Source organism: Eleutherodactylus coqui, chromosome 2 (genome assembly GCF_035609145.1).
Source record: "Eleutherodactylus coqui strain aEleCoq1 chromosome 2, aEleCoq1.hap1, whole genome shotgun sequence".
Lineage (NCBI taxonomy): Eukaryota > Metazoa > Chordata > Amphibia > Anura > Eleutherodactylidae > Eleutherodactylus > Eleutherodactylus coqui.
This window is the reverse complement of record NC_089838.1, coordinates 11,502,430-11,518,363: the sequence shown is the minus strand read 5'-3', so window position 1 is coordinate 11,518,363 and position 15,934 is coordinate 11,502,430. Positions and strand designations below refer to the sequence as shown.

The window sequence follows — 15,934 nt, the reverse complement described above, 5'->3', positions numbered from 1 at the left end:
GTGGGCAGCGGCACATACATGTTACATGGGAGGGTCTGGTGTGAGGGGCAGTACATGCCATACATGTTAGTCCGTGGGCAGCAGCACATACATGTTACATGGGAGGGTCTGGTGTGAGGGGCAGTACATGCCATACATGTTAGTCCGTGGGCAGCAGCACATACATGTTACATGGGAGGGTCTGGTGTGAGGGGCAGTACATGCCATACATGTTAGTCTGTGGGCAGCGGCACATACATGTTACATGGGAGGGTCTGGTGTGAGGGGCAGTACATGTTAGTCTGTGGGCAGCAGCACATACATGTTACATGGGAGGGTCTGGTGTGAGGAGCAGTACATGTTAGTCTGTGTGCAGCGGCACATACATGTTACATGGGAGGGTCTGGTGTGAGGGGCAGTACATGGTATACATGTTAGTCCGTGTGCAGCGGCACATACATGTTACATGGGAGGGTCTGGTGTGAGGGGCAGTACATGTTAGTCTGTGGGCAGCGGCACATACGTGTTCTGGGTGCAGCACATACATGTTACACACGAGGCTCCACACACGCTCCATGTGTGGCCGCGGCGGCCGCTGACAGTTCCCCCCGCTCCTCTTACCCTCGCGCCGCCTCCTGCGCCGGCCTGGCCGCTCAGTGTGTGCTGGGATGGTAATGGCGGCGCTGGGGGCGGACCGGCGGCTCCTCCTCTTGCTTCTTGTGGGAGCTGAGCGGACGGGATCCGTGTGTGTCCGGCGGCTGCGGTAGGGTAAGCGGGGCCTGGCTGCTCCTGTGCTCGGATCTCACCACCACCAGACGGCCACCATCTTACATTGGGGGGGATTCTCTTCTGGCAGCTGAGGGAGGGGGGAAACGCGGTGCGCATGCGCGACGTCTCCGAGAGGAAGAGACGAGGCCTTAGCACGCAGCGCGGGGCATGACGGGAAATGTAGTCTGCAACCAGCAGCAGTCTAGAGAAGAGCGCTCCTTACTACTTTCTCTCTCCTCCGTCATTAATCGGACTTATCGCGATAAACATTCTTAAATACTACCACTGTTGTCGTGAAGTAATTGCTATAGAAAAAAGCGTCTAACTCCTCTTATACAAGGCACGAACTACACATCCCGACAAGCTGTGCGCAAAGTCCAGTAAACGTTTCATCATAATAAAAAATCTCTATTACTACAGACTGTCTATTTCAGTGTTTTCATCCTATCTAATTAAGCCGGGAAGATATTTGCTTCCAGTCCGTTTTCTGTTTTACGAACTCTAGCAATGACTGCTGGGACTCGTAGTTCTCCCGTTGCCTGACTAGATACGATAATATTGGACTTAGACTACATCTCCCACAAGGCGTTGCGCTGCTGTCACATTATCAATCCCTTTGAAAGGGAAAGGAGTGTGATAGAAAAAAAAAACATCCGGCGGAGGCCCTCTAGCAGTAGCCGCTGGGAAATGTAGTTCTCCTTTATCCTGACTAAACGTCATTAAATATCAACGCCAACTACATCTCCCAGAAGCCCTTTCGCGCTGATAGTTTCTATCAGAAAACTAAGTAAAGAAGCAAAATGGATTTATCGCTGTCCGGGCGATAATTACCGGGAGACAGGGTTCGGATAAGGGGGCTGGAGCTGCGCTTTGGTGAAGAATTCGACTTTGGGGATTTCTCTGAACAGGCAATGTTGGAGGCAGCCTGAAGAGAGCGGGCGGGACTGCTGGGGAAGTTCAGTCCCAAGATGGCAGCGCTGTTGGCGGTAAATTCAGGTAAAATGGAAACTTACGTGCCAGTCAGTCATACGGCCCGTGACAGTGTGCGCGGCGGACCGCGAGGGGACTGCACGGCGGGGAGGGCTGTGGCTGCGGGGTTATATCAGTTGTGGCTCTCCCGGCTGCCAGAAGTCACGTGTGGCTTGTTGGATGTCAGTAAACATGTGCTCGTAATACATGTAGACAGTCACTCCGCCAGCAGAATAGTGAGTGCAGCTCTGCAGTATAATACAGGATGTAACTCAGGATCAGTACAGGATAAGTAATGTATGTACACAGTGACTCCACCAGCAGAATAGTGAGTGCAGCTCTGGGGTATAATACAGGATGTAACTCAGGATCAGTACAGGATAAGTAATGTATGTACACAGTGACTCCACCAGCAGAATAGTGAGTGCAGCTCTGGGGTATAATACAGGATGTAACTCAGGATCAGTACAGGATAAGTAATGTATGTACACAGTGACTCCACCAGCAGAATAGTGAGTGCAGCTCTGGGGTATAATACAGGATGTAACTCAGGATCAGTACAGGATAAGTAATGTATGTACACAGTGACTCCACCAGCAGAATAGTGAGTGCAGCTCTGGGGTATAATACAGGATGTAACTCAGGATCAGTACAGGATAAGTAATGTATGTACACAGTGACTCCACCAGCAGAATAGTGAGTGCAGCTCTGGAGTATAATACAGGATGTAACTCAGGATCAGTACAGGATAAGTAATGTATGTACACAGTGACTCCACCAGCAGAATAGTGAGTGCAGCTCTGGGGTAGAATACAGGATGTAACTCAGGATCAGTACAGGATAAGTAATGTATGTACACAGTGACTCCACCAGCAGAATAGTGAGTGCAGCTCTGGGGTATAATACAGGATGTAACTCAGGGTCAGTACAGGATAAGTAATGTATGTACACAGTGACTCCACCAGCAGAATAGTGAGTGCAGCTCTGGGGTATAATACAGGATGTAACTCAGGATCAGTACAGGATAAGTAATGTATGTACACAGTGACTCCACCAGCAGAATAGTGAGTGCAGCTCTGGAGTATAATACGATTATGTAACTCAGGATCAGTACAGGATAAGTAATGTATGTACACAGTGACTCCACCAGCAGAATAGTGAGCGCAGCTCTGGAGTATAATACAGCATGTAAATGAGGATCAGTACAGGATAAGTAATGTATGTACACAGTGACTCCACCAGCAGAATAGTGAGTGCAGCTCTGGAGTATAATACAGGATGTAACTCAGGAGCAGTACAGGATAAGTAATGTATGTACACATTGACTCCACCAGCAGAATAGTGAGTGCAGCTCTGCAGTATAATACAGGATGTAACTCAGGGTCAGTACAGGATAAGTAATGTATATACACAGTGACACCACCAGCAGAATAGTGAGTGCAGCTCCGGAGTATAAATACAGGATGTAGTTCAGGATCAGTACAGGATAAGTAATGTATGTACACAGTGACCCCACCAGCAGAATAGTGAGTGCAGCTCTGGGGTATAATACAGGATGTAACTCAGGATCAGTACAGGATAAGTAATGTATGTACACAGTGACTCCACCAGCAGAATAGTGAGTGCAGCTCTGGAGTATAATACAGGATGGAACTCAGGGTCAGTACAGGATAAGTAATGTATGTACACAGTGACTCCACCGGCAGAATAGTGAGTGCAGCTCTGGAGTATAATACAGGATGTAATATACCGGCGTATAAGGCGACGGGGCGTATAAGACGACCCCCCAACTTTCACCTTATACGCCGGTATTACAATGGAGAAAAAAAAAATCAGTACTCACCTCCCCCGGCGTTCTGTCGCGCTCCGGCAGGATGTCGCTCGCTCCTCGTCCCCGGCGCAGCATTGCTTTCTGAATGCGGGGCTTGAAATCCCCGCCTCCAGAAAGTTAATACACACGCCGTCAGCCAGTTACAGCCATTCAATGACATCATTGAATGGGTGTGATTTCTAACACACGTGCGCCTTCAGCCAATCACAGCCATTCAATGATGTCATTGAATGGATGTAACTGGCTGACGGCGTGTGTATTAGCTTTCTGGAAGCGGGGATTTCAAGCCCCGCATTCAGAAAGCAATGCTGCGCCGGGGACGAGGAGCGAGCGACATCCTGCCGGAGCGCGACAGAACGCCGGGGGAGGTGAGTAATGATTTTTTTTTTTTTTGTATTACCGGCGCATAAGACGACCCCCGACTGCAGAGCAAATTTTTCGGGGTTCAAAAGTCGTCTTATACGCCGGTATATACGGTAACTCAGGATCAGTACAGGATAAGTAATGTATGTACACAGTGACTCCACCAGCAGAATAGTGAGTGCAGCTCTGGGGTATAATACAGGATGTAACTCAGGATCAGTACAGGATAAGTAATGTATGTACACAGTGACTCCACCAGCAGAATAGTGAGTGCAGCTCTGCAGTATAATACAGGATGTAACTCAGGATCAGTACAGGATAAGTAATGTATGTATACAGTGACTCCACCAGCAGAATAGTGAGTGCAGCTCTGGAGTATAATACAGGATGTAACTCAGGATCAGTACAGGATAAGTAATGTATGTACAGAGTGACTCCACCAGCAGAATAGTGAGCGCAGCTCTGGAGTATAATACAGGATGTAACTCAGGATCAGTACAGGATAAGTAATGTATGTACACAGTGACTCCACCAGCAGAATAGTGAGTGCAGCTCTGCAGTATAATACAGGATGTAACTCAGGATCAGTACAGGATAAGTAATGTATGTATACAGTGACTCCACCAGCAGAATAGTGAGTGCAGCTCTGGAGTATAATACAGGATGTAACTCAGGATCAGTACAGGATAAGTAATGTATGTACACAGTGACTCCACCAGCAGAATAGTGAGTGCAGCTCTGGAGTATAATACAGGATATGACTCAGGATCAGTACAGGATAAGTAATGTATGTACACAGTGACTCCACCAGCAGAATAGTGAGTACAGCTCTGGAGTATAATACAGGATATAACTCAGGATCAGTAAAGGATAAGTAATGTATGTACACAGTGACTCCACCAGCAGAATAGTGAGTGCAGCTCTGGAGTATAATACAGGATGTAACTCAGGATCAGTACAGGATAAGTAATGTATGTACACAGTGACTCCACCAGCAGAATAGTGAGTGCAGCTCTGCAGTATAATGCAGGATGTAACTCAGGAGCAGTACAGGATAAGTAATGTATGTACACAGTGACTCCACCAGCAGAATAGTGAGTGCAGCTCTGGGGTATAATACAGGATGTAACTCAGGATCAGTACAGGGTAAGTAATATATGTACACAGTGACCACCAGCAGAATAGTGAGTGCAGCTCTGGAGTATAATACAGGATGTAATGTGGGATCAGTACAGGTTAAGCAATGTATGTACATAGTGACTTCACCAGCAGAATAGTGAGTGCAGCTCTGGGGTATAATACAGGATGTAACTCAGGGTCAGTACAGGATGAGTAATGTATGTACACAGTGACTCCACCAGCAGAACAGTGAGTACAGCTCTGGAGTATAATACAGGATGTAACTCAGGATCAGTACATGATAAGTAATGTATGTACACAGTGACTCCACCAGCAGAATAGTGAGTGCAGCTCTGGAGTATAATACAGGATGTAACTCAGGGTCAGTACAGGATGAGTAATGTATGTACACAGTGACTCCACCAGCAGAACAGTGAGTGCAGCTCTGGAGTATAATACAGGATGTAACTCAGGATCCGTGCAGGATAAGTGATGTATGTACACAGTGACTCCACCAGCAGAATAGTGAGTGCAGCTCTGGAGTATAATACAGGATGTAACTCAGGGTCAGTACAGGATAAGTAATGTATGTACACAGTGACTCCACCAGCAGAATAGTGAGTGCAGCTCTGGGGTATAATACAGGATGTAACTCAGGATATGTAATGTAACTCCTATATAAGTGAATGGAGACGCCTGATCTGGGGGTGAGGGTGTTGGTGGTATTTGGGTTTGACTGTGCAGTATTATATTAAATCAAGGGAGAGGCAGTTTTGTAGCTGCTGGTGGGGGGTGCGCCGTTAGTTGTGGCTTGGGAGTAGTTTGTGTTGTTTATGTGTACGTTATGGTTGTTCCAGGGGCCAGTCTGTGGGGTCCGTACAGAAACGTCTGGACGACAGTGGAGAACGCGCTGCTGAAGAGGCAACCGGAGGCCGTCCATGTCCTGGACCTGCTGCTAAAGAAGCACAAACCGGACTTCATCTCCCTATTCAAAAACCCAGTAAGTCTTAGAGAACCTCTCTGGTGCATATATATGTCCAAAAGACCCCCGCCACCCCTCCCCCCCCTCCCCCCTCCTCCGCCCTATGGAGTTACATCCGGCATTAGGCTCGGGGTACACGGTGTGGTTGGTAGTGACTGCTGTGGCACTTCCAAAGATCACTCTGCAGCCCTGTGACCTCTAACTGTCTTTGAGGCCAATGGGGTCGTGCCGCACGTTGCAAGTCTCCGGCCTGTGTGAATGCAGCCTAATGATTGTCAGCGATGTCGCATTGCGATTGAACGCGGCTCCGGCATACAGACCGTTACAGAATATCCAGCTGCGTTGGTTGCAAGTTGCGCGGGAGTTTTCTGCCGTAAACATCAGTATAAGTCGCACACCGCTGCGGATTGTCAGTTTTAACAGCCGGATTGCAGCTTTGAAACAGTCATGTGGTCTTATTGGAAACAGTCAGCAAGGTTGTTGTCAGACACCTCCCCACAGCATTGTTGGAGCCCCTTCAATGCTGGCGGCTGATCGTCCACATCAGTGCCTCATGTTATGCGGGCACGGGCACTGCCCCCTGTCCCAGTACTACACTTGCTCTCCGAAGAGCTCTTATCTCAGCGTTGTTGGCGCTACATAGAGATACGATGCACATGGTTGGTTTAATCTGTTTTTTGTTTTTTTTCTTTTTCTTGTAGGCAAAGAGCCCCCAACAGCATGAGAAGATTCAGAAGGCGAGTACCGAGGGCATCGCCATTAAGGGGCAGCAGGGAACCCGCCTTCTGCCGGAAGCTCTCATCAAGGAGGCCTTCATCCTGAGTGACTTGTTCAATATCGGAGAGGTGGCGGCTGTGGAGTTGCTGCTGGCAGGTAATTCCTGGTTGTATGTTGGGCTCGTACAATTTTTGTTCACTTCTGTATGGCTCCCCCCCCCCCCCCCCATCCCCTTACAATTTAGGAGGAGCTCTGTTCGTTCTTCAGGTAAAGGATATTACATTTTTGGATGAACAGAGCTCGTCCTACTTCAGACAGCTGTCGCTCCGGTTCTATCAAGGCCGCTGACTTACTTTTGCTGTCCCACTAAAAACATGTTGGCAGCTCCAGTTCTATTAGGGCTTTTTGTCTTGTCATTTTAAGGCTAAGATTTGTGGCTTTAAAATGACACCAAAAGCCTATTGGTCACTCTGATAAAACCAGAGTTACATCTGTTTGAAGTAGGGTCGGCAATACTGAATTTACAGCTGTCATTTCAGTCAGTGAGGAGACGGGTAAAGAGCCTGCATCAGAGAAGATTTGTGATTCTCTTGTATATCTTTGTTCCAGGGCAAGGGTGACATGAATTTTTGTTTATGTCAACTCTCCCCACCATCAGAGAAAATATTTGCTCTCTGATTGTCACTTATGTGTTTTTTTTTTAAATTTTTTTACCAAAAAGAGTGAACTGATCCCTCCTCTACACCTTTTAACCTCGTTATTGCTGACCGTGGCTTCTAAAAGTTTTTACAGAAAAAAATCCCCTTTAGTCAAGGATATAAATATAAAAAAAAAACAAAATGAAAAAAATACCAAAGTAGCAGTTTTTTATCTTTTTTCCCTCAAAACATAAATAAAATATAAGTAAAAAGTTGTATGTACCTAAATATGGAACCAATAAAAACTTACGAGATGCACAGAAACCAAACCCAGTCCAGCTCTGTCGACTGAAGAACATAAACGCTGCAGTCCTGGAATGTGGCGCCATAGAAAGCGTATCTGCAGCAAATAATAGTGTATATATTGTACAAAGGGGGTCAAACGGCGTGACGTTGGCGTTGTCACAATCGTAATGACCCAAAGACGAAGGGTAACCTAATAATCAGCCCACAGTGTGAGCCCCAAACACAACGGGGAAATAGCTTTGTTCTATGCCGTCGTCTCCAGCAGTAAATGTAATAAGGTATTGAATACATTAGAAGGACCCGAAATCGGTTTTTATGAAACTAGAACTCGTCCCACAAACTACAGGGAGTCAAACCGCTTCACTGAGGAAGAAAGGGTTAAAAATGCACATGAGGCGCTGCGGTCTGTGCCAAATATATTTACACGAGACTTCAATTAAAAGTGCCATTTTTGGAAGGATTTTTCCAATTTTAGGGTGGATTCAGACGACCTAATATCGGCTCGGTTTTCACGCTGAGCCGATATACGGTGTCCTCATCTGCAGGGGGGGGGAGGATGGAAGAGCCCAGGAGCAGGAACTGAGCTCCCGCCCCCTCTCTGCCTCCTCTCCACCCCTCTGCACTATTTGCAATGATAGGAGGTGGGATGGGGCAGGGCTAGGTTTCTGAGAATTAGCCCCGCCCTGTCCCGCCTCTCCCCATTGCAATTAGTGCAGAGGGGCGGAGAGGAGGCAGAGAGGGGGCGGGAGCTCATAACACTGCTCCTGGCTCTTCCAGGCTCCCGCCCCCCGCAGATGAGGACACCGTACATGCGAAGTTCTCCCCGCTGTATGATCATTGGAGGTCCGACCTCTGAGACGCCCAGCGCTGTTGAGAGTGAAGGGCTGCAGCGCTGTGTCACGTTCTTAATATTTTACTTGTATGCCGGTGCCCCGACTACCTGGCAGCGCAGCCCCAGCCACGTGAATACAGAATAGGGGGCTGATCGGCGGAGGACTGACTGATGGCACAGCAACCAACCACGGGAACGGGGGTCTCCCTCGTATGAGCGGAGTGGGGGCCGAGGGCTGTACTCAGATTCTCTTCAGCAGCCCTGTAAACATGAAATGAGCTGCAGCATAAATACTCGGCCTCCGCTCTGGGCATACAGGGGGACAAGGACTCCCTTTTTCGTGGTCAGTAGGGGTCCCTTCTCTGGTAGGGCATAAGTTTAGGGCCACATCTACACGGGCGAGTGCGATATCCATCCGAGGAATTTAGACCAATACTGTGCTTGTAAAAATGCGTTTTTTTCCGCTGCGACTAAGATTTGTGTGAGAATCGCATATTTCTCCATAGGAACCTTGGCATTGCCCAGTATGAAGCATACGCCCAAGTGCGATGCCATATTTAACTCGCCCATGGCAAATCATCTGCAGTCGTTCTTGCAGGAAGATAGGACTTGCTGCACTTGGTCTCACTGCGATAGAACAACCGCAGGGGAAATGGAGCCGTGGAAAATAACGGGTTCTATTTCTGTGCCTCTCGCCGTGTGAATACAGCCTTGCAGGGTTTTTCGGGATTAACCTATTGATGACCAATTCTCAGGACAGATCACCAATATTAGATTGTGAGGATCTGTCACTCAGGATGCCGACGGCCAGCTGGTTGAGGAGGCCACGGCGGCCCGGTGAGCCCGTGACATCACGCTCATTGGTAAGACAGCCGTGCCGTCCCATTCAGTGTCGCTGTACCAGGCGGTTGTACATGTACGGTGTTTGGCGTTGACTACCCAGCGCCAGCAGTGTATGGCTTTAAGAAGTGAAAGGGCTTATCCAGGAAGCGCCCGCCGGGATACTCCGGGGTCGGAACGGAAGCGCTGCTCCGAGTCCCGTGAAGTGACCAGCGCCCATAATTGCAAGTGCAGCTCTTGTTGAAATCAGTAGGAGTTGTGCTTGCAATTACGAGCGCCGGCCACATCACGGACTCGGAGCAGCGCTTCCGTTCCAACCCTGGTGGGCGCTGTCTGGATAAACCCTACAAGGAATATTGTGCTTGTGAACAGATTTTGTCCTTTGTAGAAGGGTAAATAATTGTGTATTGGGGGGGGGGGGGGGGGAGATGCAAGCGGACGGCGGGGTGTTGACCAGTAACCGTATATTGCAGGAGAGCATCAGCAGCCGCACTTCCCGGGCCTCACGCGGGGTCTGGTCGCTGTCCTATTGTACTGGGATGGGAAGAGATGCATCGCCAACTCCTTACGTACCCTCATCCAGTCCAGGAAGGGCAAGACGTTCACACTGGACCTCAGGTACGATATGATCGCAGCTCCTGCCCTTATGTCCATATTATAACTTAACCCTTCGTTGTATCTCCGTTGGATGTGTGCCGACTCAGGAGTTGATCATGCTCCCTATGTGGTGGGCCGTCTCCTCACTTTCTTCTTCACAGCCCAGAGGTGGAGTCCATGACGACGAAATTCACGGACGACCTGATGGACAGCGGCCTGACTCAGAAAATCCTCACGCTGGTGTCTCAGATCGACGTGAACAACGAGTTTGATAAACTTCAGAAGGAACGAGGTCTGGGCAATGAGAAGCATCGCAAGGAGGTGTGTAATAAGGGGAGAGAAAGTGGTCATGAAATGCCCCTCAGCCTGCGGGACTGAAAGTATTTAGTAGTGCCGCCCAGTTTGTAGGGATTGTCGGGATACAAATGTTACTAACCTAAAGGGATTTTCCTAGGACTTCAGTATTGATGAGCTAACCTCAGGATAGTTCATCAATACCATATTGGTTGGGGTCCTGTTGATCAGCTGTCTGAAGTAACCTAGACGTTCAGGCGCGCGTCATGGTCATTTATGTGCATACTGAGCACAGCGCCGTACTTTTTGTAGTGGCTCTGCCCGGTATAGCAGCTTGATCACATTTACTTGAATGGGACCGAGCTGCTTCTCGGCCATGTGACTAATGAACGTAACATCACAGGCCTGAGAAAAAGCTGAGGTGTTCACTCCAGCGCCATAGCCTTACAGTCAGCTGATCGGCATTGTTCTCAAGCAACAGACCGTCGCCGATCAGAAATGGATCATCAGACTCCTGGAAACCCATTTCATTGGAAAAGCAAGGTGTTCCCATCTTAGCTTTTCATGGCTGAGATGAGACAACCTGGCATTGACTTCGGCAACCTATCAGAGCTGAGCGCTTTAGCCAAGTACTGTTTACCTAGCTCTCATTAAAGGGGTTTTCTAGGGAGAATACTATTGATGACCTATCCTCAAGATAGGTCATCAATAGTTGATCGGCCGGGGTCTGTCACTCGGGTGCCTGACCGATCAGCTGTGCGGGTGCATGCTATCAGCGCTGCAAATACACAGAGGATGGAGCGGAAGCAGCGCTGACCTCTGTGTAGTGGCTGACGCTGGTAACTGCAGGCACATCTCACAATGAGAGCAGTGCCTGTAGTTACAAGCGCCAGCCACTACATGGAGGTCGGAGCAGTGACTTCCGCTCCGGCCTCTGTGTATTTAAGGCGCTGACAGCCTGAGCTTGCTCAGCTGATCAGTCAGGGTCCCAAGCGAAGGACCCCAGCCAAGGATAGGTCATCACTAGTATTCTTCCATGAATGTTAGAGGAACACTAAATATAGAAAATGTTCAAAAAATACCTCAACACTTTCCTTAAAGGGGTTGTCTAGGATGAGAAAAGCATGGCTGTTTTCTTCCAAAAGCCGTGCCACATCTTTCCCTAGGTTGTGTGTGGTATTACAGCTCAACCCCATTCACTTCAATGGAGCTGCAGTACCAAGCGCAATCCATAGACAGGTGTGGCGCTGTTTTCTAAAATGGCAGTCACGTTTTTAGAATCAACAACCCCTTTAATTCCCCCCTTCTCCTTTAATCGCACTTTGTCTCGCATTACAGTTAAAACTTTGAAGCATGTAAAGAAACCTGCATTTCAGAAGATTGACCTTTTCCCTCTTCTTCCTCTTCACTAATTTGTGTCTGGCTGCAGCAGGAGCCTCCCCCCTTTGTTCTATCTGCATGGGACACACAGATTAAACTCTGTCCCTTATATGGATCCCATCCACTCTGCCAAAAATGGAGCAAATCAACGGGATTAATCCCCATGTTTACTCTCATAGGTCTCGGATTTGATAAAGGAAAGCCGCCAATCACTCGCAGAAAGTCTGTTCTCCTGGGCCTGCCAGACGCCGCTGAACAAGGACGATACGCTGCTCCTCATAGGGTACCTCGAGAAGATTTCCGTGGAAGCGGACGGCACTTTGGACAGCGTTAACCTGTACCTTCTAATGGCCCTACTCTACTGCTTTGATGTTGGCTTCCTGGAGCAGGGTACAGAGGACAGGGACGGTAGGTCCATGCATCGCACGCTGCTTTTCCCTTACATTAACGGCGCCAACATCTGTTGTGTCTGGAGCGCACCACAGGCAGATTTGTTATTGATCTCTATGAATCTACGTGCCATCGGCTCCCCCTAGTGGTGACTGTAGGCACTAATGATTTTAGCATTGGCTTTGAAATGTAGCAGGAGGTTTGCAGGGGTTAATTAGCCAACAGTTTTGCACATAGGAAGACACTTCAGTATCTAAGTGGATACTTTTCTTTCCTACATCCCAGAATTAATGCAGCAGACGCCTCTTCTGACTGAGAGACAGTACGTGGCAGCCATTCACCAGAGACTGCAAGATTCACAGCCATGGAAGTTGTCCGGTTTGCAGGCCACGGTTCGGCTGGCCTGGGCACTTGCCCTTCGAGGGGTATCTCAGCTCACTGAAGTTACAGGTAGGACATGGTTAGTTATTCTATACATCTTTTTTTAAACAGGACTTTCTCACTAAAAGGGTTTTCTAGGACTAAAATATCAGATCAATGGAGGACTGATTTCTGGCACCCTCACCTATGAGCTGATTGAAGAGGCAGTAGCATATGGGTTAGTGCTTCTGTACATTTCTGTACACAGAGAGAGAGATCCCTCACTCCCCCCCCCCCCCCCTCTCTGCTCCCCTCCGCCCCCCCCCCCCTTCCCGAGCCTGCTCGGATGAGAATACATTATCCGAGCGTGCTCGCTCATCTCTAATCATGACTAAACAGGTCATAGAGTAGGCTGCAGCACTTAAAGGGGTTGTCCCGCGCCGAAACGTTTTTTTTTTTTTTTCAATAGCCCCCCCCCCCGTTCGGCGCGAGACAAACCCGATGCAGGGATAAAAAAAACAAACCATCCAGTACTTACCCGAATCCCCGCGCTCCGGCGACTTCTGACTTACCTTGTGAAGATGGCCGCCGGGATCTTCACCCTCGGTGGACCGCAGGTCTTCTGTGCGGTCCATTGCCGATTCCAGCCTCCTGATTGGCTGGAATCGGCACACGTGATGGGGCGGAGCTACGAGGAGCCGCTCTCCTGCACGAGCGGCCCCATTCAGAAGGGAGAAGACCGGACTGCGCAAGCGCGTCTAATCGGGCGATTAGACGCTGAAGATTAGACGGCACCATGGAGACGGGGACGCCAGCAACGGAACAGGTAAGTGAATAACTTCTGTATGGCTCATAATTAATGCACGATGTACATTACAAAGTGCATTAATATGGCCATACAGAAGTGTATACCCCCACTTTGTTTCGCGGGACAACCCCTTTAACTAAGCACCACAGTCCCTTTAAACAGCTGATCATCAGGGGTGATGAGAGTCGGCCCCCCACGATCTTATATTGATGATCTAGCCTGAGGATAGGCCATCAATCTACTCTCCGAAAACCACTTTAATGCTTCTCTTCTATTGTCTCTCAGCATTAGCGGAGTTCACAGAGGCAGATGAAATTCTAGCGGAGATGGCCATCGGGGGTAACGCTTTCCTGTTCCTCACCGACGCTGTGGTGGGCGCTGACATCTTCTCCCAGGAGGAGTTCTTCATCCGTAGAATTCACACACTGGTCACTGATTTCCTGACTAGGATGCCCATGAAGGTAGGTTGCGGTTTGGTTCCCATTAAGGGTCAATTCAGAGGTAGCAGATTTGCTGCAAATTTGTGGTGATCATTTTGCCCAGAAAATTAAAGAACGATACATGTGGATTCGGTTTTGGAAACCCCATCCGCAGGAAGTGGAAAAATTCACTGTGGAAAAACGGTCTGTGGATTCTCAAATGTCGCAGAGAAATGTATTAGTTATCGGTATGTCACCTGTTTAATGTATAGGAGGTGGAATGTATGCTGAATCCACAGCACAGTCTGCATGTGACCAATGCGGATATGGCTGCAGATCTGCAAGAGCTTCCGTCACTGAAAACTTCCATCACATGTGGCCTTAAAGAAGTTCTGCCAAGTTATAAAGTTATGCTCTACACACAGGATAGGGAATAGGTTTATGATCGTTGGCGGTCCAACCCCTGGGAGCCCCCTACTAATTTTGAGAACGGGGCTGCTGCTCCATTCATCTCAGTTAAAGCACCGGAGATTGCCGAGCGCTCGTACTCCACAATTTCAGGCACTGTCGTTGCTGCATGGTACAGCAGCGCACATGTGTAGCCTCTACTTCCTTCATGCAGGGATTTTCGGGACCCATGTTCTCAAGGTTAGTGGAAGTCCTAGTGGACGATCCCCCACCAATCGTGGATAGCAGATAACTTTATAACTTAACACAACCCCTTTAAGCTTTCTGGCATGTTTGTAGGTTGGATAGTCGTTCAAAAGAAAATACAATCGGGTGTTCAGCCGTTCTAACCCGGACGTTGTTTTTTGGCGTCAAGTCCACGGGAGGGTAGGATTCCGCATGAGGGAGCCCACAGCAGAATCCGACTCTGTCCGCTGCCGAGGACCGTGCTCACCTGACCAGGTCTTCATTGCAGATGTGCAGTAGAGATGTGTTTTTTGGGGTTTTTTGTTGTTTTTTTTTTAAATCTCCTGCTTGCCCGCGGAATTTGCGGCCCGTCCGCAATTGAATTGTGGACAGGCCGCGGATCGGACAGCTTCCATTGATTTCAATGTAAGCCATATGTGTGGGAACCCCAGCAAAATGGAGCATGCTGTGATTTATTTTTCGAAAGGTCTGCAAAACATATCTTCATGCTCTAATTAAGCTGCAGACGCTCATGTCTCCCTATGGGCTGCTTGAATTGCAGATCGTCCGCGCGGCTGCCCCGTGCAGATATCACAATTCAGATTTGCTCGTGTACATTGAGCCTAAAAGGGGTATTCCCATCTGAGGCTTTCATGACCTATCCCGGAGACGTCATGAAAGTCTAGTAGATGTGGTCGCATCTCTTGAACTCGCAACTAAATTTAGCTCTTAGTTCAGCTGAATGCGGTGGCAGAGGGTGGTCGGCACTTGGGGAAATAGGCAGAGGGTGGTCGGCACTTGGGGAAATAGGTAGAGGGTGGTCGGCACTTGGGGAAATAGGCAATCGAGCAGCGCTGTTTTTGTAACTCTTATGGAAGTCGGTTGGAGTTACGGAAACAGAATACCACGGCAATCTATGCCATTTCTGTAGCTCCGGGGGGGGGGGGGGGGGGGGCAGAACTAGAGTCACGTGTGGGTCCCAGAAGTCAGACATGAATCTATCAGATTTACCTGTCATATTATGTGAATAGTCCAAGGAATTCTCATATGTGACCCCTTTTAATGGAGTTCTCCAGGATTAGACAAACACGTCTGTTTTTTATTTCGAAAGCTGTGCCAGACTTGTTCAGTTCCCACGTGGCATTACAGATCAGTATAATTCATTTCAGTGGAGCTTGGCGACAATACCAACCTCAACCCGCAACAGGGAAAGAGCCGCCATGGATTTTCATAGTACTAGACAATCCCTTTAATAGCGATCATGTAGAAATGATAAGGCTAATGACAAATGAGCATATTCTGACTGCACTTATGCATCTGATACGGACGAGTGTCCTACCTACCTGACCGCGGGGATGCCGACCCCAACTCCAAACAGCATGGGGACTCTATAATACCCTGAATGCCCGCGGCCAGCACACTCGTCCGTATTACAGACCTATAAATGCAGACTGAATATGCTGGTGTGCCATGGGCCTAATAGGATAACACCCACTGGGCTATGTTCACACGGGGCGGAAATGCCGCAGAATTTCTGAGGCAAAGTCCGCAGCATTTTCGTATGCAAAACAGAATCTAAATCTGCCCCAACTGGAGATTTTGACTAGAAATCAGCTGGGTATCTGCGGGTGACTGCGGCAAATGCAGCGCTTCCCTCACCTCCCAATACTGCGAGCTATCAGTGCAGCCAGTAGTGAGCGCAGCGCCGC

The 15,934-nt window shown here is 48.7% G+C and overlaps 2 protein-coding genes across 8 annotated transcripts in view; one reads left to right on the top strand and one right to left on the bottom strand.

Moving 5' to 3' along the window:
* Positions 1 to 863, bottom strand: part of CNOT4 (CCR4-NOT transcription complex subunit 4) — a 73,472-nt gene extending 72,609 nt beyond the window's left edge. For 4 of the 7 annotated variants that reach the window (XM_066590350.1, XM_066590353.1, XM_066590351.1 and 1 more), the window contains exon 1: positions 601 to 862. The gene's annotated coding sequence lies outside the window, so the exon portion shown is untranslated. Of the gene's footprint in view, positions 1 to 600 lie in introns of all 7 variants that reach the window. The other 3 variants (XM_066590347.1, XM_066590349.1, XM_066590348.1) reach the window with 1 other exon arrangement.
* Positions 864 to 1,621: 758 nt separating this feature from the next.
* NUP205 (nucleoporin 205) overlaps positions 1,622 to 15,934 on the top strand; it is a 62,148-nt gene continuing 47,835 nt past the window's right edge. Inside the window, exons 1-8 of the mRNA XM_066590346.1 lie at positions 1,622 to 1,743; positions 5,887 to 6,029; positions 6,713 to 6,884; positions 9,818 to 9,962; positions 10,103 to 10,262; positions 11,795 to 12,023; positions 12,291 to 12,455; positions 13,459 to 13,634. Coding sequence (XP_066446443.1) covers positions 1,716 to 1,743; positions 5,887 to 6,029; positions 6,713 to 6,884; positions 9,818 to 9,962; positions 10,103 to 10,262; positions 11,795 to 12,023; positions 12,291 to 12,455; positions 13,459 to 13,634 — 1,218 coding nt within the window. The 5' untranslated portion in view covers positions 1,622 to 1,715. The remainder of the gene's footprint in view (positions 1,744 to 5,886; positions 6,030 to 6,712; positions 6,885 to 9,817; positions 9,963 to 10,102; positions 10,263 to 11,794; positions 12,024 to 12,290; positions 12,456 to 13,458; positions 13,635 to 15,934) is intronic.